Raw genomic sequence first — 27,328 nt, forward strand, 5'->3', positions numbered from 1 at the left:
CCAGCCCCCCGCAGGGCACACACACACATCAAGCACACGCTAGGGACAATTTAGGATCACCAATGCACCTAACCTGCATGTGTTTGGACTGTGGGAGGAAACCAGAGGAAACCCACACAGTCACGGGGAAAACATGCAAACTTCACGCAGGGAGGACCCGGGAAGCGAACCCAGGACCGTAAAATGTTCGTATTGCAAAAATAAAATTGTTGCCAAAACAACGAAAATTAAACTCAAAAATGTTTACCAGTGCCAAAAGAATTACAGTAAACAATAAACAAGATGTTACTGTTTTCATGAATTAAATGATTGTTATCAGTTAAACCTAACATCAATCGAATATTATTACCACTATATCTTTAATGTATAAATGTTCACTGATTAACGTTAATAAACTTATCAAGACATAATGTCAGTTTTCCTATAAATATAAACGAAACCAACGTCACTATCACAACCTCCTACTCAAGAGAAAACCCGTGGCATCCAAAGAATAAGCTGGACGAATAACAGCAGGCCATGTATGTCACGCCGTTAACCAATTGTTTTCAACGCAGGCGGTCCAATCAAGGGTGTGTGACAACGTTATTGGATAGTTTTCTGAAACATGTATTGTGGGAGGGGAAAAGGTGTTCGCGACATAGCAATTGGCTATTTGGACAAGGAAGACCAGGGTTCATGTGAGTGTCCCGGAAAGCAGGGAATATCTATCAAAATTAAAGTCCCTATGACGTAGGCTTATTATAGAAGTTTTTTGAACCCATTTCAGCTATCTGCTGTCCCGTCATTTGTTTGCTGTTTCTGTAGCAGTTGTGTGATTTAGAGGGTCGAAGAACTGGCCCGACGCCTAACCCTCCTCCTTTCTCACCCGGACTTAGGACCGGCAAAGATCAAGTTCATTGGAAAGCACTAGCTGCCCGATGCGCCAAGGAGCGTGGGGAACCCATCTAACTAACAAAGCTAACTGCATCGTTTGCACCAGGTTCTCCGTGAAAGAAAACATATTTTCTATTTAGACCATTTTAAATATTATTCGAGTTGATTAGGTAAACTTCACGTAGATAATTCTACCTGAAGATAAAATATTAGCGAGTTGACATAATGAATTATCAGCTACATCTCTGGTGTTTTTAAATTGGAAACCTCACGGATTTAACGTTAACGGAAACGTTATTTCCAATCGTATAACGGTGAAAATCGATCAGTGGCAGTGACTATTTAACGGTTATTAGTATTCGTTAATTCATTAAAGTAGATTAGGTTAGATTCATTAGATGTTCAAAAAAAAGAGAACGAGCACCTGAAACATAAGTAAAAGAAAATCCCAAAAAATTAACTACCTGTACACATACACGGGCTCTTAATGTGACACAAGTAAAAATAAAAAGCGGAAATACGTACCGGACGTTGTTCTGGTTGTCAGTGCTAACTTGGTAGAGCTGGAGCGGCTAGGTGCTTTACAGTCTGCATCTGTTTACTTGCCTAGCTGTTATGAAGAGGTGGCGCTTCTGATTTTGTTGAAGACTGGCGTTACCATGACCTTGTACGAAAGATCGTCGCCGTCAAGCAGCAAAACAGGGTTACTAAAGGGAGAGTTGTAAACGTGTCGAAAGAAGCGTTTTAAATTGAAGGATGAGTACGACGAGTTGAATCTTCTTATTCAAGCTGCATACAGACTTTTCTGTTTTATTTCTGTTTCAGCAGTTTATTTATTTTGTTATTTCGGCTGACGTTACAAAAATGACTTCAAACACCCGTACGATGACAGCGTCATGGATATTGCTGCTTATGTTACTGGTGGGAAATTATCAAGGAGTGACATCTGGTAAGCCCTACTTCAGTAAAACATACTGTCCTCCGTGGAGAGAGCAAAGTGCAGTGTGTTGTCTTTTTCTTTTCCTTTTTTGTCTTTGAATTTTTTTTATGAAAGTTTCCAATTGCCTTTTAATGCAATCAAGCAATATATTTAAACACCTTTTTCTGTTTTATTCTGTTTTTGTACAATAATGCAGCATTTGGTAATGTTTTTATAACCAATATCATTTCGGGGTCCGTTTGCATCTGCAGAATAAAGCATTTTGTAAAGACAGTTTCTGGTGAATATTCTTTTTGCAGTTGAATGTTATTGTTAACTTGTGCACGAGAGCCGAATCGAACCTTCTTTTGTATAGCATTTTGAAAAGCAAATTCAACCAAAGCGCGCTTTATTAGGCAAATTGTAAAATGAGAAGTCCGAACGGTCTAATAAAAGCACAGTAGGACTGAAGTAATGACAATACCTACACCAGAAGGAGATTCCTATTATACCTGGTAAATGTTAAACAGAACGAACCAAAAATCAAGTCAGGGCAATTTTATCATTATAACCATAACGGATCGATCTTAACTGTGTAACCAAGTAACCAGTTAGAAGTCATTCTTATTACTAAACTTTTTCTCAGTCAGAACAGAAAGTGGTAACAATTCTTGTTAAATGCCGATTACCTGCTACTGTTTTCTCACTTGTAGATGTGGAAGAGGGTGCCAATTCTCCAGAAGATAAGGTATAGCTATAATTTACTTTGTACAATTAACAGTGCAATCAAAATTTTAACTTTAAATGCATTTATTACAAAGCAAGTTTTCCTCCATTCTTTCTTTTTACATTTTTTTTCTTTAGTCATTCTGATGTATATATGAGTTTTTTTTCGGTTGTCATACTAGGATAATACTTATTTGTAATGCTTCTGTAAAAACCCAAAATTCTCCCAGGGACAAATAAAGAGCAATCTGTTGGTTGTTTATTTCTTTCCTTATGATGTGTTTACTTTTATTGTGGAATGTGATATATTAATTAAATGAAATCGCATGCCATATAGCATTTTGAAGATACGCATTCCTTCTGAAAGAGCACAGTAAACAGAGCTCACAGTTCAGAAATAAAATGAGTCAAAGTAATGGGTGTATATGTGAACTTAAAAAGAGTCTCTGGAGGCTTCAATTGTAGTGGTAGATTTGAGGTGCATGTCCGAGATCTTTGTGTTATGCAACTTTTAGCAGTAAGGGACAAATGGAAATTAGATTAGGAAAATCAACACATACCCGTACACAGTTAAAGACAGAGAAATCACAGTTACAGAGACGGGAGTAGAACTGTTGAGATATGATTTGATCATAACCAAGTAATAAAGAAAGAATTGTTTGTTAATTCAGTCATGTTCTTCATACTTTGTAAAATAACGTAATATCAATGCCTCTCAAAATTTACAAATTGTATTTAATATAAGTATTCATTGTTATTTAGGTTTTTAGGTTAAACAGTTTCTGTATGGCAGGAAATAATGGGCTGTACTAGCTATGCAATATATGTGTGGTAACCGAAGGAAGATGGACAGTAAATAGATCTTGCATCTTTTAGGAAGACAATAGTCTCACACAATCGGTCAACAATGCTGCTTGAAGATGCTTTTTAATTTTTATGCCATGGTTAAAACTCGTGTCACAATATTTTTGTGCCATTAAGGCTAATTGTTTACTAAGTAGTTGCTCTTGGCTCATATCCTTTTTTGTTTTATTGAAGAAGCTGTTTTTATCACTGCAGATATTATTGGCATTATCAGTGGCTTAAAAATCTGCACAACTGTATGAAATACATTATTATTATCCACATCAATTTTTAATTAACCCGGTGTTTTTGATACTATTGTTATTATACCTTGTAAAGGAAGCTTCTGTTTCAAATTCTAAAAATGAAGATGAAAAGGCCGGATGGCAGTCTGTGGCAGGGCAATCATTTTTATCCAGTGAATCATCTCAGGAAAAAGAGAATGGCAAAGACGATGGCAGCTCTGAATCATTTTTTCATGGACTAATGGATAATGAAGATAATTCAGATAAAATTGAGAGAAAACAGAAGCCAGGTAAGTGCGTCTTGTTTCTTTTAATACAAGCACAGTTCCATCCCTCCCTTACATGTCAGTTTAATATTTTAATAAGTAATAAAATGGTTTAATTGGTTTTTAAGTTATTCTATGTAATATTCTGCCTTTAAGTTTATTTTCTACCAATTGCTTTGCTTGTCCCTATGAATTACACTCTAAATAACTAAATATACAATACAACTTGCTATCCTTTATGCTTAGAATTTGTAAACTACAGCAGTTGTATGTGGAGGGAGGTCAGGTCAGGGTGGTAAGCATGCACTGGTACAGTGCATTGCTGCTCCCACCACATGCCGAAACAGCTCGGGATCCTGGTTGGCAACCCCCCAGGCAGACATGCGGTCCAGTCCCACCCTCCGGAAATGACCATCTGTCTGCCGCAGCCACTCAGATCCTCAACAATGAGGATCCTTTGAGCCAGATCATCCTCTGAAAATCGTGAAACATGGCCATTGTGCCATAACTGAAGCTCCCTCACAATGCAGGTAATGTGCCTCATTCAGGACTCCATGAGTAACTGCTCATTCTACACAAAGTCAAACCTATGGTACCCAGGATTCTCCAAAGAGGCACAGTACCAAAGGAGTTCAGTCTTCGTCTCGGGTCACTGAATAGCGTCCATGTCTCACAATCATATAGCAAGTCAGGAAGCATTAGGACTCGAAAGACTTGGACCTTTGTAATTTTGCATAGATATCAGGAGCGCTACACACCCCTTTCTAACGACCTCATGACCCCCCATTGCTCTCCCAATCCATCTACTGACTTCATAGGAAGAGTCACCAGAGACATGAATGTCACTACCGAGGTAAGTAAACCTCTCGACAAGGTTGACACTCTCTCTGCAGACACACACTGCTGATGGCTGTCCTATGAGGTCATTAAAGGCCTGGATCTTGGTTTTTATCAGGGACACTCGCAAGCCTAGACACCCAGACTCCTAGCTCAGTCTCTCGAGAGCCCCGATCAGAACCTCCATTGACTCCGCGAAGATCACAGCATCGTCAGCAAAGTCAAGATCAGATTAGGAGGAAGAACACACCCTTGACAAATTCCAGAATCAACTGGGAAAAACGCAAAGGTTCTGCTTCCACTTGGCACAGCACTCACAGTACCAGTGATACCCAGCCGGCCATGATACCCAGCAACCTTGAGGGGATCCCGCAAAGTCTCAGGATGTCCCACAGGACAGCTCGATCAACTGAGTCAAATGCCTTTCAAAAATTGACAAAGGTCACAAAGAAACTCTGGCGATATTCACGTTTGTGCTCTGAGAACACCGTGCCAGGATGCGGTTGATGGTACACTTCTTAGGAGTAAAACTAGACTGCTCCAGTCGCTGGTAGGTGAGCAAGTGATCATGGATCCTATTCAGGATAATAATAATAATAATACATTTTATTTATATTGCACTTTATATTTTAGCAATCCCAACCTTACCTGGCACCGAGAGCAGTGTTATCCCCCCTGTAGTTGACGCAATCCAGGCGATCACCCATCCCTTTCCAGATAGGGACAAGTCACATTTTTCAGTCAGTTGGGATGATTCCCATCTCCCAAATGGAAGCAGAGATTGATTGCAATGCCAGGAGGACAGCCTTACCACCAGCCTGGAGAAGTTCACCCTGGACACCACAGATTCCTGCAGCCTTCCCTACCCTCAGCTGGTTCACCACTTGTGCAATCTCTGAGATTGGGTGGTTCACAGCTAATTGGAGGATCAGCCTCAATAACCATTTATTTTGTAAAACTGTGTACTTACCATTAAAATTTATCAAATGTTAAATAGACTTTTGTTAATTTTACTGTTTCAAAGTAACTTTCCATTTAACCCAAGTTCTTTCATATTCTACATACATGTCTTATCATATTCTCTGTTAAAGAATGTTATTTATGGTACTGACAGAGACGTTGTAATCTCATATGTTTTTGTGTACAGACTGCTGATTCCTCTGCTGCAGGGTCCTTTGGGAAATTTCAAAGTTTGATGTTGGATTGACAGGCTTGCCAATATTTGCAGTCTGCTCCAGCCATGTCCGCTCAGGGTGACTTAAGCCTGTGTTACATTAGACGATGTTTCCAGCTATTTCAGTCATAACCTTCATTTACATAATCTTAGCCAGTCAGAAGCAGTTGGGGGCACGCTACTGGGAAAACAATCTCATAATGTGACATACTGTACTTAATAAATGACAATGGAGGAGAGCTGACAATCAATGAATGTTCATCCAGAAATACAAGAATGTAGTGACGACTAATAAGGAACATGAATGTTTTGAACCTCATAAACATAAGAGAAGCTTGTTTGTCTGGTGTCTTGTTTATTTACTAAACGGAATGGGGAAAAAAGTGGTAGAGACTGCTGCTGAACATACCACAGCTATTAACTCTTTGCACAGTCCCAGTGTAGCTCTGGCTCTGTTAGATGGCATGAGGGCTATGAACCTTGCAAAAATAAAAGAAGCACATCTCCTGATTTCTCAAATATTGCATACCATAATAGAATGGAAAAAAGAAATAAAGGGCAGAGATTGCTGCTGAACTTGCTGCAGCTGTTAATCCTTCATACAACACAGACTCTATTAGGGAACACGGTATTAGCAGTCACAGAACTTTTCTTGGGTTAGTAAGCCATAAAAGTACAAATATTGCATTAAGCCTTTCTAATGGTTAGTTCTACATATATTGTAATTTCTGTGACATCCTTATAATTTTGCATGTCCAAATATTCCTTGTCTCTTGGTCCCACACCCCAGTCTGTCATATTAAAACACACCAGCTACCTGCATTACACTTTTTGTGGGGCTTACCAAACCCCATTACTCAATCTGGCCTTGAATGTGCGGTGTACCAAGGTTATAATAGTTGGATAAAAGGCGTATTTTAATTTATTTTTAAGTTTGATAGCAGTTTGACACAGATAAAAAAAGTTGTGCATAAAAGCTGTTTTTTGTTCAACACTTTATCCAGTTCAATGTTGAAGTTGTACTGCTACAGTGAGAACTGTGAATGTTAGGGATTAGCTTAACTTAGATCAACTTTGTATTCAAGAATCCAATTATGACAGACAGAAAAAAATTCTTTTTGTGTGGGTATTATTTTTGAAATGAGGTGGTGGTTGACTTGTTCGCTCAAATACAGTGGAACCTCGGTTCACGAACGTCTCGGTACACGTACAAATCGGTTTACGATCAAAAAGTTCGCCAAACGTTTGCCTCGGTTCACGACCACACACTCAGTATACGAACAAGCCAGGTTCCCTTTCGGTTTGTACATGTTCAGTCTCTCCCTGTGCAGTGAGCAAGAGAGAGAGCGCGACACACACACACGCACCCCCACACACAGGCAGCGCGAGAGAGACAGACACGCGCACACACACAGGCAGCCCGAGAGAGAGAGACAGACACACGCACACACACAGGCAGCCCGAGAGAGAGACAAGCACACACACAGGATCACAAGAGAGAGAGGCGCACACACACACACACAGGCGCTCCAGGCTCGTAAAAGAGAGAGAGAGGGAGGGATGCATAAGGTAGAGAAGGCTTGTTTTTGTTTTCACTTCTGTTTACAGCGATCGGATCGTAGCCTGCATTGTTGCAATGTTACTTTTCTTGGTGGTTTATTAAATTACGGATTTTTCAAATGTTCATTTTTTACCCTGTGCTTAAAACTCATAAAAAAAAAAAAGTGTTTTTAGCGAGCGGTTCCTAGCACTATAGTGAGAACTATTGCAGTGTTAGTTTTCTCTGTTGTTCAAGGTTTTCTCAGTGTTATTCAATGTTTTTACATTTAGTTTACTATTACGCTGTGCATTCTATGGTATGATTAACTATATTTGTGCTTAGAAATTAAAAAAATATATATATTTACATACAGTTCGTATGGCCTGGAACGGATTAATTGTATTTATATACGATCCTAAGGGGGGAAATTGCTTCAGTCTACGACCAGAGTTTTGGAACGAATTATGGTCGTGAACCGAGGTTCCACTGTATAGACAAAAGTCTATTTTATCCATAGTAACTTAAATATCTGTTTGATAACCTGTATAGGTACTCGGATATCAGAATGTACATATCTTCTATCCACAGGCAGAACTACTAAAGTCACTTATAAACCCTCCACATTTGTTCATTGGTACCAGAAACTGTAATATGATGTATTCAGACTTGCTGAGTTGGTTTCTTTTAAGGGTGTTAGTCTGTCCTTTAGTCTTTCCTTCTGTTTAACTGCTTTCAGATAGGGCAGGGTTAGGGTTGGTGTCAGTTGTGAGATTAGGGAATTATTGCGAGGGTTTTAGGACATTATTGTTCAAAAATTGAAGAGGATTAAATATTGCCTTGTGCCACACCTTTTGTTCTGTAAACTGAAAGTAAGGGGGGGGGGGGGTTATTGATGATTTTCTTTTGGTTAAACCTCATCACTTCCCCCACAGTACAAAAATGCTGTTGGGTGAAATATTTAATTTACCAATTATGAATGCATCCTGTGGTGGACTGACCTCACCTATGGTTGGTTACTCTCTTTTGCTGGTGACTTGTGCAAGAGAGAATGGATTATCTTATGATATATCAAATATTGTGGCTCGATTAAACCTGTAGGGTTATAGATTTTTGCATTTATATTCCTATTATAGTTTTCTGAAGTTGGTGTATTTTCACCTTAATTTTACATATTTTTCCCATTACAGTGCAGAGAGCAATTGGTGGCACAGCTGATGGAGAGTTATGCATATTTCCTTTTTTGTTCCTGGGGAGGGAATACTCTGAATGTACTTCTGAAGGTCGTGGAGATGGCCGACTGTGGTGTGCTACAGCTTATGACTATGACCAAGAAAAGAAATGGGGGTTTTGTGAAAGTAAGTTATTATAATTACCACTTCTTAAGTCTTTGGTTTTTGAATTGTATTTCCTCTCCTACCTGACCAATATATCCCTTATTCTTTAATTAATTGAAAATATTTTTAATGCAGCCATGCTTATACTTCAAAATGGAATTTTATAGCTAATCACCATTTTAATTGTGTTTAGTGCAACACCATTAAAACAACCCATCTATCTTATTCTTTAATTAATTCTTTAATTAATTGAAAATATTTTTAATGTAGCCATGCTTATACTTCAAAATGGAATTTTATAGCTAATCACCATTTTAATTGTGTTTAGTGCAACACCATTAAAACAACCCATCTATCTATATTCTGCCTGTTGTTGAGAATACAATAAATTTAGTGACATGCAACTAAGATACAAAATGTAATGTTTTAAAACACTACTGTGTATGTACAATGTTTTGTAAAATTATTCATATTGTTGACGATTTCTCTAACTTTATGGATTAACATGCAGCACAACTTGGTTCTCAATGATAGATTTACTTCAGAACTCTGAAAATTAAAAATAGTAGTAGTATTTCATTTGTTGTGGAATATCTGAGTTTACACAGCATACAAAAATAGTTGCTTAATGAGGAAGCAGACACCTTATATTTGGCCTCCACTACAGCATCATTTAAGTACCTGCCACATTTTATGTAAAATAATTCCACAGTTAAGGGATCATTGTTACACTTGAATATAAAGTACAACTGGGAAAATGAAAAATAAAGAAAATTACAACGATGCCCGAGAAAGAATAATACAAGTACAATAATTAGCAGAGGAGCACAAAACAATATAAAAATGTTTGCATGTTCGTATGGGTACTGTTGATTCAGTTCTCAAAGTGAATGCTATGTGAAACCACCACTGCTCAAGATCTGTGCAAATAAGTGGACAATATATGGAACAAGCCATAGACCAGTCAACGAAGCTACTGAGTTCAGAAGCTGAGACTGAATTAAAGCTGCAACAGAACAACACTGAGAGCTCTGCATAGCACTGGTTTGTATAGGCGGGTGGCACAAACTACTAACGTATACTGTACATTCTAATCCTAAAAAAGAGAACAAAATCACCTTTACTCTAGTCTGAGCCTCTCAACGGAAGCTCCTTCATGTTATTGTTGTCCTCTCTGTGGCCTCTCTCACAAGTCATTGTCTTGCTTATGTAAAGTTTTTGTCCCCATTGTTATGCTTTTAAGTCTATCCTGGAGAGCTGCTGTAGATTTCCCTGGAAATAGGTTAGTTTCAATATAAATGTACATTTTGATGGGCATGAATTTGATATTTTATCTTCTAATTTCCATCTTCCATGTTTCTAAATTATGTTTTCATATTTTCAAAATTATTCTTTCAGAGAAATACAAAATGTAAATCCTTAAGAAAAAGTGAGCATAATGCAAAGGCAGATATATTTAGAAGAACTACAGTCTTGCAAACTAATTTAATTGGATAGTATGAATCATTTCTCTCTATTATAAAAAAAAAAAACTTGGAAGGAGACGAGACGTGATTTTCTTGAGAGAGTGAGACACTTACACATCCCGCGAGACGAGTTCACGCCTGGGGCCGGAAATAAAGTACAAACAGTAGATGACAAAGTAGAACGTCGTAAAGAATTAAAAAATGTTGGCACAATACCCATGCAGAGCAGGTTAGAGATAATGAAAGTACTAAAATTCAAAAGTCTCAAAAAAATGATAGGAAAGATCACATTACCTCAAACAAACGGAAATTATTACTCGGTGAAATAACGGAACAGCGAAAGGAGATCAAATATATTGCTCAGATTTAAACTTTTAAGTTGGAGACTTGTAGATCATCTAATTCGTGTTGCCAACAAGAATTAAAAGATTTCAAAAACGTTGGCGCGGTATGAATTCCCCGAGGCTGAGACTTTTAACGTGAGATTCTTTCAAGTCATGCCCTACTTACAACTATTTTCAAACAAAACCACAGTCATCTAACAACAGTCGTGTGAATGCTTTTGCCAGACACACTTCTTTTGCTCTCAGCTCTTATACATTTTTTTCAGGACAATAATCTTAAACGTTCTAGATGACACGTCAACAATGAAGTGAAAAAGAAAGAGTATGGAAAAACATTCGAAAAAGCCGTCTTATTTATTAGAGAGAAAGAAACGATATTCACTCACAGGCAGTTATACGTTGCGTTGTCACGATGCAAGTCCAAACACGGAATCAAAATTCAATGCGATCTTGAAGAAAAGTTAATTCCAAATATTGATTTTACTAAAGTTTTAAAGTAAAAGTGAAAATAATGCATATGTAACAATTCCCATGAAAATGACAATTCCATAAAATTGTATATCCGGTTAACCAAACCCAGGGGTGGGCAAGCGAAGCGAGCAGGGGGCAGAGCCCCCTAGTAATTATATAATATACTATCTTATTCCCATGCGGCTCCGCCACGTAGTAGTGAAACAGGACAAACTTAAAAATCAATATAAAAAAAATGTAATTCTGACCAAGTAGAAAGTATGAACACTCCAATGCCAAACGTTGAAACTGTATCTGATCGTGTTCAGCTCTGACGAGAGAGCATCCCCCGCATGGGGAGAAAAGCATATGGCCGTGATATCTCTGGCAATCAGCAGCTACCCACTAAAACACGTAGTTCTGATCTCTCTCTCAAAAACTTCAAACATTATTCCTTAACAAACAGGTATCACTTGCTAAGCGAAGGCAATGTACGCTCCAAGATGTAGCGAGAGGCAGATGGAGGCTGTCGCGTGAGTGAGGAGGGCCTCACTCCCCCCCTCCTCTTGGTACGCTGCCTCTTTCTTGGATTCACGCAAATAAATCGGTACCGCAATTGAACTATAATACTTAGCGTGATGAGAGATGTCACAAAATCAACAGGAATGTTCAAGCAAATTATAGAAAAAACCCAATCTAAATCTGCTAAGTAGTTCTATCGTAAAAAGCAGACAGACATACAGACGTTGGATTTTATATACTGTTTATATATGTATATAGGTGAATTTCTTGAACAACTTTAATCCTACTGTAATTAATAGTCACATTTGGAGACTGTTTTGGTACCACAGGGTGCAAAGCAGAAACCAACTCTGGAAAAATTTATATAAAATAATTTTCTTAAAAAAATTAAGGGAAAACTCCGCAGTTGGTTTTGAATATTATAGATCTTATCAATACCTATGTAATATAGATAGATAGATACTTTATTAATCCCAATGGGAAATTCACATTCTCCAACAGCAGCATACTGATACAATAAATAATATTAAATTAAAGAAAGATAATAATGCAGGTGAAAAACAGACAATAATTTTGTATAACGTTAAATGTTAACGTTTACCCCCCCCGCGTGGAATTGAAGAGTCGCATAGTTTGGGGGAGGAACGATCTCCTCAATCTGTCAGTGGAGCAGGACAGTGACAGCAGTCTGTCGCTGAAGCTGCTCTTCTGTCTGGAGATGATACTATTTAGTGGATTCTCCATAATTGATAGGAGCCTGCTGAGCGCCCTTCGCTCTGCCACAGATGTTAAACTGTCCAGCTCCATGCCAACAATAGAGCCTGCCTTCCTTACCAGTTTGTCCAGGCGTGAGGCGTCTTTCCTCTTAATGCTGCCTCCCCAGCACACCACTGCGTAGAAGAGGGCGCTTGCCACAACTGTCTGATAGAACATCTGCAGCATCTTATTGCAGATGTTGAAGGACGCCAGCCTTCTAAGGAAGTATAGTCGGCTCTGTCCTTTCTTGCACAGTGCATCAGTATTGGCAGTCCAGTCTAATTTATCATCCAGCTGCACTCCAAGATATTTATAGGTCTGCACCCTCTGCACACAGTCACCTTTGATGATCACGGGGTCTATGAGGGGTCTAGGCCTCCTAAAATCCACCACCAGCTCCTTGGTTTTGCTGGTGTTCAGTTGTAGGTGGTTTGAGTCGCACCATTTAACAAAGTCATTGATTAGGTCCCTATACTCATCCTCCAGCCCATTCCTGATGCAGCCCACGATAGCAGTGTCATCAGCGAACTTTTGCACCGAGTTGTATTGGAAGTCCGATGTATATAGGCTGAACAGGACCGGAGAAAGTACAGTCCCTTGTGGCGCTCCTGTGTTGCTGACCACAATGTCAGACATGCAGTTCCCAAGACGCACATACTGAGGTCTGTCTTTAAGATAGTCCACGATCCATGCCACTAGGTATGAATCTACTCCCATCTCTGTCAGCTTGCCCCTAAGGATCAGAGATTGGATTGTGTTGAAGGCGCTAGAGAAGTCTAGAAACATAATTCTTACAGCACCACTGCCTCTGTCCAAGTGAGAGATACTGTATATCATTACTATTTTTTATAAACCTATCTCATACTTACCCCAACTATGTAACCCTCTATGAATGAGGAAACTGGAAGGAAACGTTATGCTGAATTAACAGATAGATAACCAATAATACAGTGTTAACAGAATATAACAAGCGATGATGTCAGAATTATATGTTAATGTTTTTTTATATACTGTAAAACACATGGTCAAAAAACATACAAAAACTGTAAGGCTGAAGTTTATTCCGTAAGAGTGTATCTGCCATTCATGACATTCTACACAAATAAATGCAACTGTCTGTCAGGCATGCACCTTTTTCACATTATGAAATTAAGATTTTTTTTAAATTATTTTTAATCTCGAGTAATCCTGCTTTTGGGGGTGATAGTAGTTACATGGTGTCTGCTTCCAGTAAAATATTCTAAGGAATATTTGTGTGTTTTGGAACTGCTATGATTTATACTAATGTAACACAATTTAATTAATTATTTTTTAATATTCTATAGCTGAAGAACAGGCTAATCAGAGACGTCAAGCTCAAGATGCAGAGGATCTTTACTTATCTGCTGTTAGTATTATTAATGGAACTAGCAAGAAAAGTCAAAAGAGAGAGTAAGTTTTAATTTTCTTGTTTTGTTTTTGTTAAAATGCACAGTATTTCTGTGTGGCTTTTTATACTGAGCTATGTTGGTAACCCAGGCACTAGATTAACACGACAGGTCTGGTTCTAGATATGGGTATCTCTTAATTGACACTACCAATTGCCAATCCACCTAACCTGCATGTCTTTGGACTGTGGGAGGAAACCCACGCAGACACGAGGAGAACATGCAAACTCCACACAGGGAGGACCTGGGAAGCGAACCCAGGTCTCCTAACTGCGAGGCAGCAGCGCTACCACTGCACCACCGTGCCGCCCATTGGCACTACCATAACAGTTATTATTGGCATGTTCTTTGCTTGATTGAATTGTCTATTGGCTCCCTCATGGCCGAATCTCTGATCCAGATAAAGCAATGGAGATTGTTCCTTGTCACTGAGCAGTGCAACAAATCTTTTTACGTTGCACAGGTTTTTGAGGAGTAATGGGAATTTGCTGGTTCTATCTACAGTACGTGTGCTTTATGTATCTGGAAAAAGTTTGTGAAACATTTACTCTGTAGTGCTTTCTGGAAGATCCTTTAACAGAACAGGGTTCTGGATCCTCTACTGCATGATGTTCCATCCTTGTAATGGCGAAACCTAGAGTCTGTGTGGTATGGATGTCCAGTGTTGTGTTGCTAGTCTCTTCTCTCTGTTAGTGGTATGTCTAGTCTCTTCTCCTGTTAATGATTTTTATGGACATGATATCAATGTACAACTCAGATCCAAGTTAATACTTGACAATCCTATCTGTAGACTCCCCTGGGACAACAGAGTGTGATGCGGTGGGGGGTGGAAATTAGTACCTGTAAGTCTAATGTCCCACTCAGCACTTAGGAAAAGACTGGAGGCCAGCTGTGAATGGTAGGAAACTCCATTATAGGGCACAACATATACACACACCCTCTAATTCACTCATACAGATTCCCTAGCATGGTGAGGTAGAACTAGCCATTGTGTTTTGAATTGCTTTGCATGTACTCTTAATTTGTATTTCCCAAAGATCATCATTATTTACTAATTTAATATGGGATAAATCTAGTTTTAATCTCTTCAATATTTCTACTAAGTAACTTCTATACACTGTATGGCTGATTGAAAAATACTTAAAATATTATTGGAAAGTAATTATTTAAAATACTATCCCACTTGCATAAGAGCGGAGCCAGCAGTATTCATGAATGATATATACAGGATGAGTCAAAATTATGTTAACATTTGAATGGCAGAAACAATTTATTCACAAAACATACTTCATTTGTGTAAGATTATTTGCAGGAATATCTCAACCTGTTCGCCATCATGTTCAACACATGTACCATATGTGGCACATACATTGTCCACAAAAATTTTATACAAGTATATACCCTGTACATAGCAGTACCATTAGTGTTAACATAATTTTGACTCACCCTGTATAAGATTGAAAGTTATTAGGGATGCTCCAATCAGGTTTTTATTAGGGCCAATGCCAATTGCTGGTATCATGTGACTGAATCAGATGATTCAGATTTTTTTTTTTTTTTTTTTTTTTTTTTTAAAGCTTTAGCATAACCAGACACACAGAAGCCTAATGTTTTTATATTCAAGTGTTAACTGTAGTATTTTTATAATTAAGCTATAAACCACAGGTGTTACTTGATCATTTTTATTAACAAATTGAAATTCTGTACGCTTATTGTTTAGTGTCCTCACAGGTGGAGCAGTGGAAGATTGTGGGTTCGCTTCCCGGTTCCTCCCTGTGTGGATAGCACTTTGAGTACTGAGAAAAGCGCTATATAAATGTAATGAATTATTTTATTATTAGTGACCACAAAAATAGTAAAATAAATAAATCATAAATCGTATATGTATGTTGTTGTATACAGGGTTTAGAGTTGCACAAACAACACACTTTATTCTTGAACTTGAAGGAATAATTAGGAGTTCTTTAATGACATATACCATACATGGTAAAGTTCTTTACTCAGTCATGAGTTCATTGAAACTAAAAGAATTCAGAGGTGTTTCCATCAGTTATATTGAGCTGCGGGCAGTCTGTTAGAGAAAAAGGCCAGCTGGGAAGTGAACTGATTGTATTGGCAGTTAACCAGCTATAAAGGTTGTTACCAGGAGATATTAGACTTATGCAAAGCTGCGTCTGCATCCACTCCTATAAAGCCGGAATCTGACTGAAAGTTTTTTTTCTCTAAATGAATCCGCTCTAAAATGCAAAGTCACACTTACAATGAATCTACAGGCTATTCAAATTGTAATATGAGTAGTATTTAGTGTATATAATTGTGTTTATTGTCTTTTTGGTCAGCTGTTGGTATTGTACTACTGTCACATGTCTGTTGGAGTAAAATTAGAATTTAATTTCATTGTATATTTTACAATAAAGTTGACCTTAAGTAATTGCACAGAAAATGTATTCTTACTGTTGTAAATATGTTTGATAGTTTTTACCCACTGTATCACACAATTCAGGATATTTTATTTCAAAGCAGCATTCACGTGTTTCTTTTGTCTTATTTTTCTTAAGTGGCTATAACCTTCTGATGAAAGCAGCTGATATGGGCCACATTAAAGCAATGGAGAAAGTGGCCTATGCCATGTTGTTTGGAGACTATTTAACACAGAATATTCATCAAGCTAAGGAAATCTTTGAAAAACTTGCAATTGAAGGCTCCCCTAAAGCTCAGATGGTATGTGCTCTTGTAATTTTAAGAAAATCAGTAAGGCTTGGTCTCAACACAGAGCTGATTTTATTAACTTCTGTATCCCTTTTTCTTGTAACACATGAACACTTTTCCAAGTAGTGAAATTAAACTAAAATCCACCCACCAATTTTCTGATGTCACTTCACGCAATAAAATATCATGGGACGCTGGCGCCTATCCTGGCTAAAAGTAGCCCAAGGCAAAAACTAGTCTTGCTCCATTCTGTGTTTTAATAATTTTATTTTAGATTTAAATTGGGAAAATATATTTAGACTTAATAAAGTAGCAAGACAATGACTATGGCCAAGAGTAGCTTTAAGGATTATTTAACATAGTCTTTACCTAAAGCCATTCCCAACAATAATGACATCTGGCTTTTTTGGCACAAAAACCAAGTTCATCATTCCAAAGTGGGTTTTTATATTATTCATATGGTGTACTGTACATTTGTATCAATTTATCTTCCTTATTTATGTAATCTAAGTAGAAGTACATTGTATTGTGATTGTTTTTTGTTTGTATTTGTAGCATAAGAATGTTATTTGGTTTCTTTTAGCGAGTCAGTGGTGGACTCAAACAGGTGAATTTCTGTTAGATGAATTTTATAGAAATATTTATGTAAAGCAAGTTAATACAAAGTCATAGCTATTTAGCTTCAAATTCAATTGCTTAAAATAGAAATGGTGTTCTTAAAGAACTGCTTGATTCAGAGGAACGTTTCCATGTTGTATGTAGTGGTTTTTATTTTCTTTCTCTTCTCAGAGGTCATAGGTTAGTTACTGTCATATATACAGAGTCCTGTGTAATTCTTACTGCCATGTGCTTACTTGCCATGACAAGGCTGTTCTGCTCACTAATCTCAAAACTTCTGTCTTCCATACCTGAAAAAACATATATTTTTAATTCAGGCCTTCAACAGTCCATCCTCTAAACTGACTTTCTAATTGATTTCATGGCTAGTTCTTGATTGTAGCAGGAGTTTGGATGATTTTTCTTATATTGCAGATAATGTAGATCCACAGTCAAAAAACAAAAAGAAATTGGGATTAAAGTAGGAATTAAACAATGCAGAACCATTGTGCAATGTTTAACAACAAATAGTTTGCCATCAAACATTGTTTCCATGTTTATGTTCATGAACTTCATATCAGCTGAGGCTTGGAGAGTATTCAGTTTTGGAATCTAAGGGTTGCATCTCTGCTGTTTGTTATGATATGTAAAGTTTTCTTGAGAGACACACATTTGATTACTTGACTCCTTAATGCCCATCTTTTCCAAGAACCTAGAAAATGTGCACCTTGTCTTATTAGTGTAATTTTTTTTCTTTCTAGGCACTTGGATTTCTTTATGGTACAGGCCTGGGTGTGAACTCGAGCCAAGCAAAGGTATGTATCTACAATATTGTGATTGGTTAATGAAAGAGTGCATTAACAGTTGCACAATATTAACATTACACTAACGTTCATAATGTTTTTCAGGCATTAGTTTATTACACCTTTGGAGCACTTGGAGGAAACTTGATTGCTCATATGATTCTGGTATGTTATATTAAAGTTTGACTTGGAGATTATCTTACTGAAGAAAAACCAAATAGTAAATGTCTAGAAACAGCATTTGTATCTATGGTACAAATAAGTGGTTACATTTAGATTTAAGATGTTACATTGCATTTTGAGACTGTCTTTACACAAGATAAATAAGAATGCAATTTTTTTTTTTTTTCTACAAATTTATTGAGAAAGGAACACTTCGAAATCCCATGGATGATTAGTGATAACTTCGGAAATGTGATTTCTATAAGTGACATTATATCAAACACTAAAATAAAACCTCTAAAACAACCCTACTTTCTCAATTATTTATTTATTTTACATTATTGTATTGGGCTACAGTAGCCATTTCATACAGTTTATGGAATTTTTAATTTGCCACAGAGCCTAGCTATTTCTACATCCCTTAAGAGTTTAACTGCGAGTTAGGGCGGAATGAGAAACTGAAAATTTAATATTATTTAGTGTGGTCCTTAAATGTCAAACATCGAAAAACACAGAAAGTTGTATTCGCGTTCTGCTGTTTTTCTTTGTCATATTCCTTAGAGCAGCTTATTCAGATTGACAAGTTAATGACGTTGATATTCCTTTATTTTTTTATACAGTATTTCTTAAACATTTCTTGACACAAGCCCAATTTACTTTAGAACTACTTACATGTATCCTGTTGAAAATGTCTGGGTATGTACTCTTTGCTGACAGGCTTTGTTGGAAATTCTTCAAACATACAAAGAAAATAAAAGAAGCTTGTGTAGTTACTGTGATTAAATTATGCGTATCTTAATGATTATGTCAATAATGACAACAGTTCACGAAGCAACATAAAATCTGTGGTACTAGAACAATTGTGTACTCTTGAGGATTTTTTTTTAAATTTCTGCATAAATTTGCCATATATATAATCGGGTTATTGTGTAAATAATAAAAATATAGCATAAATCAAATAATACACAAAATGTTATACATTTCCATTAATTTATTGGTCATAATGATCCAACATTAAATGTCTCTTAGTATCTGAACCTGTGCTTTCAGTAAGTAGTGTGGCCCCTTTGAGCAACAGGGACACTGCACATTGGCTTTGAGGAATTTAGGTCAGTTCTACTGTGTATAACTGGTTTTATGTAGTGATGATTGTGGGCTTTCTTGCAAGAACTCCCTTGTTCAGGTCCTGTTCCAACATTTCTAAGTAGATTAAGTCCTGGACCATGACTGCCATTGCAAAACTTCAGTTTTTTTTCCTGCTTCAACAATTCTTTGGTAGGCTGACTTACATGTTTAGAATGCCATTAACTTTATGCAAGACCTACTTTCTACTGAACGCTGCTAATGGATGGATACCCCAAATTCTGCTGTAACATTTTCTGGTGCAATCCAGAATTCATTATTCATTCAGTGATGTCAAACTGTCTCTGGTACAGTAGCAGCAAAACAGGCATAAACCATGTCACCCCTAACACTGGATTTCACAGTTGAGATAGGGTTCTTTTGTTGAAATGCATTGTTTGGTTTTTGTCAAATGAAATAGTTCTAATTTCACCCAATTTCAGCTTATTTGTTCATAGAACATTCTCCCACTGTTCTTTTGTCTTATCTTAAACAGGAATCAAAGTTGTTCTTAGAGAGTGATAGATAGATAGATACTTTATTAATCCCAATGGGAAATTTAGTGACTTTCTCTTAGCTATCCTCCTATGTACTATATTATTAAAGTGCTTTCCTGATGGGGTGAACCTAAGAACAGTGACTTTAGCCAATACAACAGAGGCCTGTACATCCTTAGGTTTTAATCCAGGGTTCTTTATGATCTCCAGAACGTTATATACCTTGCTCTTAGAATGATTTTTGTTAGATGACCACTACTGGTTTGCACTATTGTATGGTATTTGTGAGCTGGCAATGATAGATTAGCCAACTAGCTTTATGAAGAGGATTAAGTCCAACCTAACTGGAAGGGGGTTTCTCTTTGAATTGCCTTGCTGGTCTGATGGCCGGGATGACAGGAAAAAAAAAAATTTCCAGAGGGCTAGAGAAAACAAACAAAAAAAATCTGCAGGGGGTTCCAAGGCTACGAGACTGCTTAGCCCCCACGGGGCTTTCTACCTAAAATAAATGATCTAAATCAGTCCTCATGGTTTTCAGGCTTCATGTGAAAGAAATAATTCATGTGAATTTATGCAGCACTAAAAATGTAAAGGTTTCACTAACTTTCAAGCACCTCTTTTGCTAAATAAGATAACTTTGCTTAGTTCTGTTTTACAATCTAATATGTCAACTCTGACATACTGATTTCAGCTGAAAATGTGCCTTATGTTACCTTTTTTGAAGAGCTAATAAATAAAATGAAAAGTTTACTGGCATTGTACAGCACAAGCTAAGATCGAAATGGTAAGATTTAAGTTACTAAAATTATATTGGCATCGACATCAATTTTCTTTCAGTATCTGATATGTGGTAAATGCTCTACTGTATTGGCCGTTCGAGATTAATATGAGAAACCTAAGAATGGAGGCCTCAGTGGTATATACAAGATACTTGATAAGTACTAAATTCATGTAAACTAGCTGCTAACATACATGGAAATTTAATGTTTGTTTGTTTTGATTCTATAAAGGGATACAGATACTGGGGAGGGATTGGTGTTCCCCAAAGTTGTGAATCTGCATTGACACATTACCGACTTGTGGCGAATCATGGTAATGCCATTTTTGTTGTTTGCTTCTTGTGTCTCTGTTAGAATGAATGCTTATTAGTAACATATTTAACTGTTGATATTGTTAAAAATTATTTTTCATTTTAAATCTACAAAGTTACTGCTTTATGTCTGGTATTATTGAAAAGGTCTTGGGGGGGGGGGGTGTAAATAAGTGCCATTCTTGTTTTATAGTTTTAGTTTGTGTAACAAAATTGTTAGATATTAAAATTTTTTTAATGTTCATTTCGAAGCATTACACAAATCTGAATCTGTTCCTCGGAGAGTCGCAGTCAGAGTGGCTGATGGAACGGTCCTTACGGATGACCCGTTGGGGTGACTAATTTGAGCAGTTGTTCAAAGCTGATCCTCCGGCTATGACGTTGGATATCTCTGGGCTCACAGTTCCTGAGGCTGATCCTCCAATTAGCTGTGAACCACCCAGTCTCAATGAGATTGCACAGATGGTGAACAAGCTGAGGGGGGGAAAGGCTGCAGGGATCTGTGGTATCTGGAGTGAACTTCTCTAGGCTGGTGGTAAGGCTGTCCTGGCATTGCAAGCAATCTTTGCTTCCATTTGGGAGACTGGCATCATCCCAACTGACTGAAAAATGGGACTTGTCATCCCTATCTGGAAAGGGAAGGGTGATTGCCTGGATTGCAGCAACTACAGGGGGATAACACTGCTCTTGGTGCCGGGTCCTTGCTAGGGTTGTCCTCAATAGGATCCGTGATCACTTGCTTACCTACCAGTGACCAGAACAGTCTAGTTTTACACCTAAGAAGTCTACCATCGACTGCATCCTGGCACTGAGGGTTCTCATGGAGCGCAAACAAGAATATCTGCAGAGTTTCTTTGCAGCCTTTGTCAATTTTCATAAAGCGTTCGACTCAGTTGATCGAGCTGGCCTATGGGACATCCTGAGGGTTTGCGGGATCCCCTCAAGGTTGCTGGATATCATGGCCGGCCTGTACACTGGTACTGTGAGTGCTATGCAGAGTGGAGGCAGAACCTCTGCATTTTTCCCAGTTGATTCTGGGGTTCGTCAGGGGTGTGTTCTTGCTCCTACTCTGTTCAATGCTTGTATGGACTGGGTGTTGGGCAAGGTCATGGGGTCCAGAGAGACTCACGGATCTTAACTTTGCTGGCGATGCTGTGATTTTCTCAGAGTCAATGGAGGCTCTGATTGGGGCGCTCAAGAGACTGAGCGAGGAGTCTGAGTGTCTGGGCTTGTGAGTGTCCTGGATAAAAATCAAGATCCAGGCCTTTAATTACCTCTTGGGCACAGCCATCAGCAGTGTGTCTGTCTGCGGAGAGAGTGTCGACCTTGTTGAGAGGTTTACTTACCTTGGCAGTGACATTCATGTCTCTGGTGACTCTTCCTATGAAGTCAGTAGACGGATTGGGAGAGCATGGGGGGACTTGAGGTCGCTGGAAAGGGGTGTGTGGCGCTCCTGATATCTATGCAAAAGGACGAAAGTTCAAGTCTTTAGAGTCCTGGTGTTTCCTGTCTTGCTTCATGGTTGTGAGACATGGACGCTATCCAGTGACCTAAGAAGAAGACTGGACTCATTTGGTACTGTCTCTCCGGAAAATCCTTGGGTACCGTTGGTTTGACTTTGTGTCGAATGAGCGGTTGCTCGTGGAATCCCAAATGAGGCACATTACCTGCATTGTGAGGGAGCATCAGTTACGGCACGACGGCCATGCGATGCGTTTCCCAGAGGGTGATCCAGCTCGTAAGATCCTCATTGTCGGGGACCCGAGTGGCTGGACCAGGTCAAGGGGTCGCCCATGTAACACCTGGCTGCGGCAGATAGAGGGTCATTTCCAGAGGGCGGGACTGGACCGCGTGTCTGCCTGGGGGGTTGCCAACCGGGATCCTGAGTTGTTTCATCATGTGGTGGGTGTGGCAAAGCACTGTACCAATGCATGTTCCCCAACTTGACTTGACTTGACATGTTCATTTTGGAAATTAGGCATTATGATTGTAAAATATGTCTGTAAAGGTTGGGAGCATGGACTGATTGCAGCACACACTGAATCACTTGGATTACGATTCAGTTGGTTGAGTATATGTGAGAGAGTGTGTCCTGCAGTGCATTGGTTGGTTTCTTTGTCTTACAGTATGTTGCTGTTGCACGGCTTCTGCTGCCTGTATTCCTGTACTGGAATAAGTCTGGTTTAGAGAAGAGATCATTTCATGAGTTGGTAATACGCATCCAGTATGAGCAAAAGAGTTACTTACATGTTTGTGTCATCTTTAGTGGCAAGTGACATCTCGCTTACTGGTGGCAGTGTGGTTCAGCGAATTAGACTGCTCGATGAAGCTGAAAACCCAGGGATGGCTAGTGGCATGTTGGAGGAAGATCTAATCCAGTATTATCAGTTCTTGGCTGAAAAAGGAGATGTTCAGGCTCAGGTAACTAATACCTTTCAGAGTTTACTATTGTTTGTCTGTTTGTATGTGTTTATATGTAAAAAGTTAATGTTACATTTTACAGATAAAGAAATTTGCATTTAAAAATTGAAACTCTAAAAAATAAGTTTTTAAGTAGATTAAAAAACATTTGTTTCTTGCCAAGTATAATTTTAAAGTAATATCCTACTAGTTACTTGGTTTTAACTGATTTCCAGATACAGACATTAATTTAAATTGGCAGTGGATTCAGGAATTATTTAGATCCCCTCACTTCATTGTGTTTTAGATTTAATTGTAAATGGTTAATATTGACATTTTTACCCAACACTCTACTCTCAATAACCCATACTGACAAAGTGAAAAGATGTTTTCAGAAAGGGTTGTAAGTTTATTAAAATTCAGAAATTGAAATCTGTTGTTTATGCCAAGTATTCAAACCCTTTGCTGTAGCACCCCATACTGTGATCAGGTGCATGCTGTTTACTTTAAGTCTCCTTGAGGTGCATCTAGAACTTGATTGTAGTCCACAGACTCCTCAATAATTTTGAAATGGAACAATTTTGGAACCTCCAAACTAGAGTTGGCTGTGTAGCCAAACTGAGTAACTGGGCAAGAAGAGTCTTGGTCAGAGAGGTAACCGAGAGCCCAATGGTTAACAGTGCTTCAGATATCCTCTGCTGAAATGGGAGAAACTTTCAGATGGACAGCCATCTTAGCAGCACTCGATCAATCATGCATTTATTTTAGAGTTGCTAATAAGCAGGTGGAACTTGCCAAATGGCATTTAAAGGACTCTGAAAGCATGAGACAAAAACTGATCTCTTTGGGCAGAACTTCAGGCACTGCTTATTATCTGGCTAAAACCTTCTCTACAGTGAAGTATGGTGGTAGCAGCATTATAAAATTGGGACACAGAAACTGGTTTTAATTAAGAGATGGATGAATGCAGATAAATACAGAGAGTTCCTTGAAGAAGATCTGCTACAGATTGCATGCCACCTCAGACTGGGACAATGGTAATTCTTTCCACACAAAATTGACCCGAAGCATACAGCCAAGGCAACATTGGAGTGACTTTAGGACAAGTCTGTGATCTGAGCCAAAGCCCAGACTTAAACCCCAAAGAATATATGTGGAGACATCTGAAGATGGCAGTTTATAGATGTTTCCCATCTTAACTTGATGCGTTGATAATAGTTCTGTAGGGGTTTTTTTAGAAAAGGAGCTATCACATACTTGTAAATAACAAAACCCATTGACAGGAAGAGAATGCTCACTGGGGTCTTATTTGGGGTTACTGAAATGGTCAAAAATCTTTATTAGGTTAGCAAAAAAAGAAGAAATATAATAACAAGAATATGACATTTTTTCCTAAAATATGAAACACCTAAGCTTTAAATGGTATACCCTACTTGCATGAATAGTGAAACCGTTCGAGCAAGTTTGCTTGTAGCTATTAACATGAATGAAATATTAATCATTTTATTAGTAAATTAAATCCCCAGTACACCTCTTTAGTCCTTGAATCTCACTATTAGTTGGATAATAGCTTCCTAAACTTCCCAAAATGAGTAAAGGAGATGGTAGCAACCGAAACTTTATAACAGAGAATTGGCTACTGTCTGGCAAAGTGAAGCTGGCCTTCTTTTTAACAAGCCTCTGGTATGGATCAGTAATAGACGCTTGCTCCAGGAAAATGTAATAATAATGTAGTACTAATTTTGTCAATGTTCTGAAATGGCTTTTGTTCTTGAGATTCCAAAAGACATGTATAATAGAAACTGTCCATTTAACGTATTCTAAAAGAGTGACATTATGGTTTATAGGCGGCATGGTGATGCAGTAGTAGCCCTGCTGCCTCTCAACAAGGAGACAGGTTCACATCCCTGGAAATTCCTGCATGGAGACTGCATGTTCTTCCTATGTGCAAGTGAGTTTCCTCCAGTTGCTCTGGTCCAAAGATATTTAGGTTTGATGTTGCTAAATTAGTACACCATTAGCACATTGCTGCCATTTCTTCCAATTTGCCATGTGAAGAAGGCAAGACAGTGGAGGCAGTGCAATGTGCTCTGAGTAATGTTTTGCTAGGAAACTTTGGGTCCTGGCATTCATGTGGATGTTGACATTTACCTCCTACCTAAAGATTGTTGCATATAACTCTTCATATCAATGATATTTGTTGATGGCAGTGGCCTCTTTCAGCAGTGTAATGCACCCTGTCACACTTCAAAAATTGTTCAGGAATGATTTAAGGAACGTGACAGAGTTCAAAGTGTTGATTTGCTCTCCAAAATTTATCATCACAGTCCGATTGAGCATCTGAGGAATGTGCTGGAAAAACAAGTTTGATCTACGAAGGCCCCATCTTGCAACTTACAGGACTTGAAGGATCTTCTGCTGGCGTCTTGGTGTCATATACCACAGGACACCTTTAGAGGTCTTATGGAGTCCATGCCTCAACTAGTCAGCTGTTTTGGTGGCACAAGGTGGACCTGCACAATATTAGATGGGTGATTTTAATCTTGTCGCTGATCAGTGTATAGTAAACAGTTTGGTTTTTTTGCTTTTCTTCAGTAGGTTAAGTGACTTAATCAAGGTCACTTATTAAGCTAACTGAAATTCACTGTCAGACTTGAAGTTGATCAAAATCCAATTCCATAGCCATTACATACTGTACATGTGTGTTTGTACCGATGTATGGGCTGGGCTAGCAAGCTGCAGTTTCAAATAGCCTAACTTTATTGCATTTGGTGCTCTTATTACAAAAACACGATCCATTTAAAAAAGTAAAAAACATCACTTAAAACATTATAAGCTATGTTTATTATTTTTCAGCTGAGCTTGAAATATAAACACTTATTAACTAAACAGGGAGTCTTAAGATATTTTTGTGTTTTACAAATGTGCTACTTAGCATTTTTTGAAAATGCAGTGTTTTTTGGGCTTTTCAGAATGAAAATATATTAAGATACAACTCTAAAAGACGAATATTTGAACTGAATGCACACTTTTGCTATACAGTTTATTTTCATTTATCTTTAACAGTTAATGTATTTTGTGAATTATTTTCAATATGTTCAGCTTTGGTTCATAATATATCTCTTTTTCAGGTTGGACTTGGACAATTACATTTGCATGGAGGACGTGGAGTTGAGCAAAATCATGCGGTATTAGAAGAAAATTATTTTTCCAATATTCTTTAAATATATTAAAAATTATCTGGCACTCTTTGTGTTTTATAGAAATATGGGAAACTTTAAAACAAAAATGCCTTGCAGGGAAATTGCATAACTTGAAGAGAAGTATAATTACTGAATATACTGTACATGGATTCAAATGACATATAATAAAGCTGACAGTAGACATACACATTTTAAACTGAAATTATTCACTCAAATCATTTATGCCATCAAGGCAGCTTAACCACATGGTTCTTTTACATATTGTTACCAAGTTAAAATACTAAAAGTAAATGAACACTTTAGTAGTGTTCTGTTTCCCTTGTTACTTTACATATGTTAAAATAGTTGCAGTAGCAAGAAGTTATGTGTATGTCAGCAGTGCATTTTAGTTGGTTTACGTTTACACCACTTTGAGCCTTTTTATATTAGTAAAAGGAGTTCAGAGAATTGCAGAAATAATTTCTGAATATAACTTGGTATAATTTCTTAGAGATGCATTTTTTTATCATTTCTCGTTTAACTATTTTAAATGACTAGTTAAATCTCAGCATGATTTTTTCTGTTTATTGCAAGTAAATTATTGGTATAAGTGTACTTTTAATTAACTGGTATTATAATCAGTAAAATGCTACTTACTTTACAGAGAGCCTTTGATTACTTCAATCAAGCAGCAGATGCTGGAAACACACACGCAATGGCTTTTTTGGGAAAGGTTGATTTTAATTTTTTTTCCCCTCTTTCTCTCAGCACATTATGGTGATTTTTCTTTGTCCCGTTATCCTACATATTTAATAAAATAACACTAATCCTTTCGTTACAAGTGATTTATAGAAGATTTACTAGTAAATGTATTAATTGTTTATTTTCTTTAAACATACACTGTGTTATGGTGTGTTTAACTGTTTTATTTATTGAACTTCCATTGTCTGATAATTCATGTTTAATTTCAGAGTCAGATTTTTGGTGCAAATCCATTCATTTAGCATTATTGTAAAGCATAACACAGAACTATTTAACATC

At 37.7% G+C, this 27,328-nt stretch overlaps 1 protein-coding gene across 2 annotated transcripts in view; it reads left to right on the forward strand.

Annotated features, from left to right (window-relative positions):
• Positions 1-1,402: 1,402 nt before the first annotated feature.
• sel1l (SEL1L adaptor subunit of ERAD E3 ubiquitin ligase) overlaps positions 1,403-27,328 on the forward strand; it is a 44,910-nt gene continuing 18,984 nt past the window's right edge. For both annotated transcript variants that reach the window (XM_028821232.2, XM_028821233.2), the window contains exons 1-12: positions 1,403-1,825; positions 2,509-2,543; positions 3,704-3,899; positions 8,614-8,781; positions 13,624-13,729; positions 16,284-16,446; positions 17,793-17,846; positions 17,940-17,999; positions 20,626-20,707; positions 22,972-23,126; positions 26,237-26,293; positions 26,952-27,020. In XM_028821232.2, coding sequence (XP_028677065.1) covers positions 1,741-1,825; positions 2,509-2,543; positions 3,704-3,899; positions 8,614-8,781; positions 13,624-13,729; positions 16,284-16,446; positions 17,793-17,846; positions 17,940-17,999; positions 20,626-20,707; positions 22,972-23,126; positions 26,237-26,293; positions 26,952-27,020 — 1,230 coding nt within the window. In that variant the 5' untranslated portion in view covers positions 1,403-1,740. The remainder of the gene's footprint in view (positions 1,826-2,508; positions 2,544-3,703; positions 3,900-8,613; positions 8,782-13,623; positions 13,730-16,283; positions 16,447-17,792; positions 17,847-17,939; positions 18,000-20,625; positions 20,708-22,971; positions 23,127-26,236; positions 26,294-26,951; positions 27,021-27,328) is intronic.

Source organism: Erpetoichthys calabaricus, chromosome 16, assembly GCF_900747795.2.
Source record: "Erpetoichthys calabaricus chromosome 16, fErpCal1.3, whole genome shotgun sequence".
Classification (NCBI taxonomy): domain Eukaryota; kingdom Metazoa; phylum Chordata; class Cladistia; order Polypteriformes; family Polypteridae; genus Erpetoichthys; species Erpetoichthys calabaricus.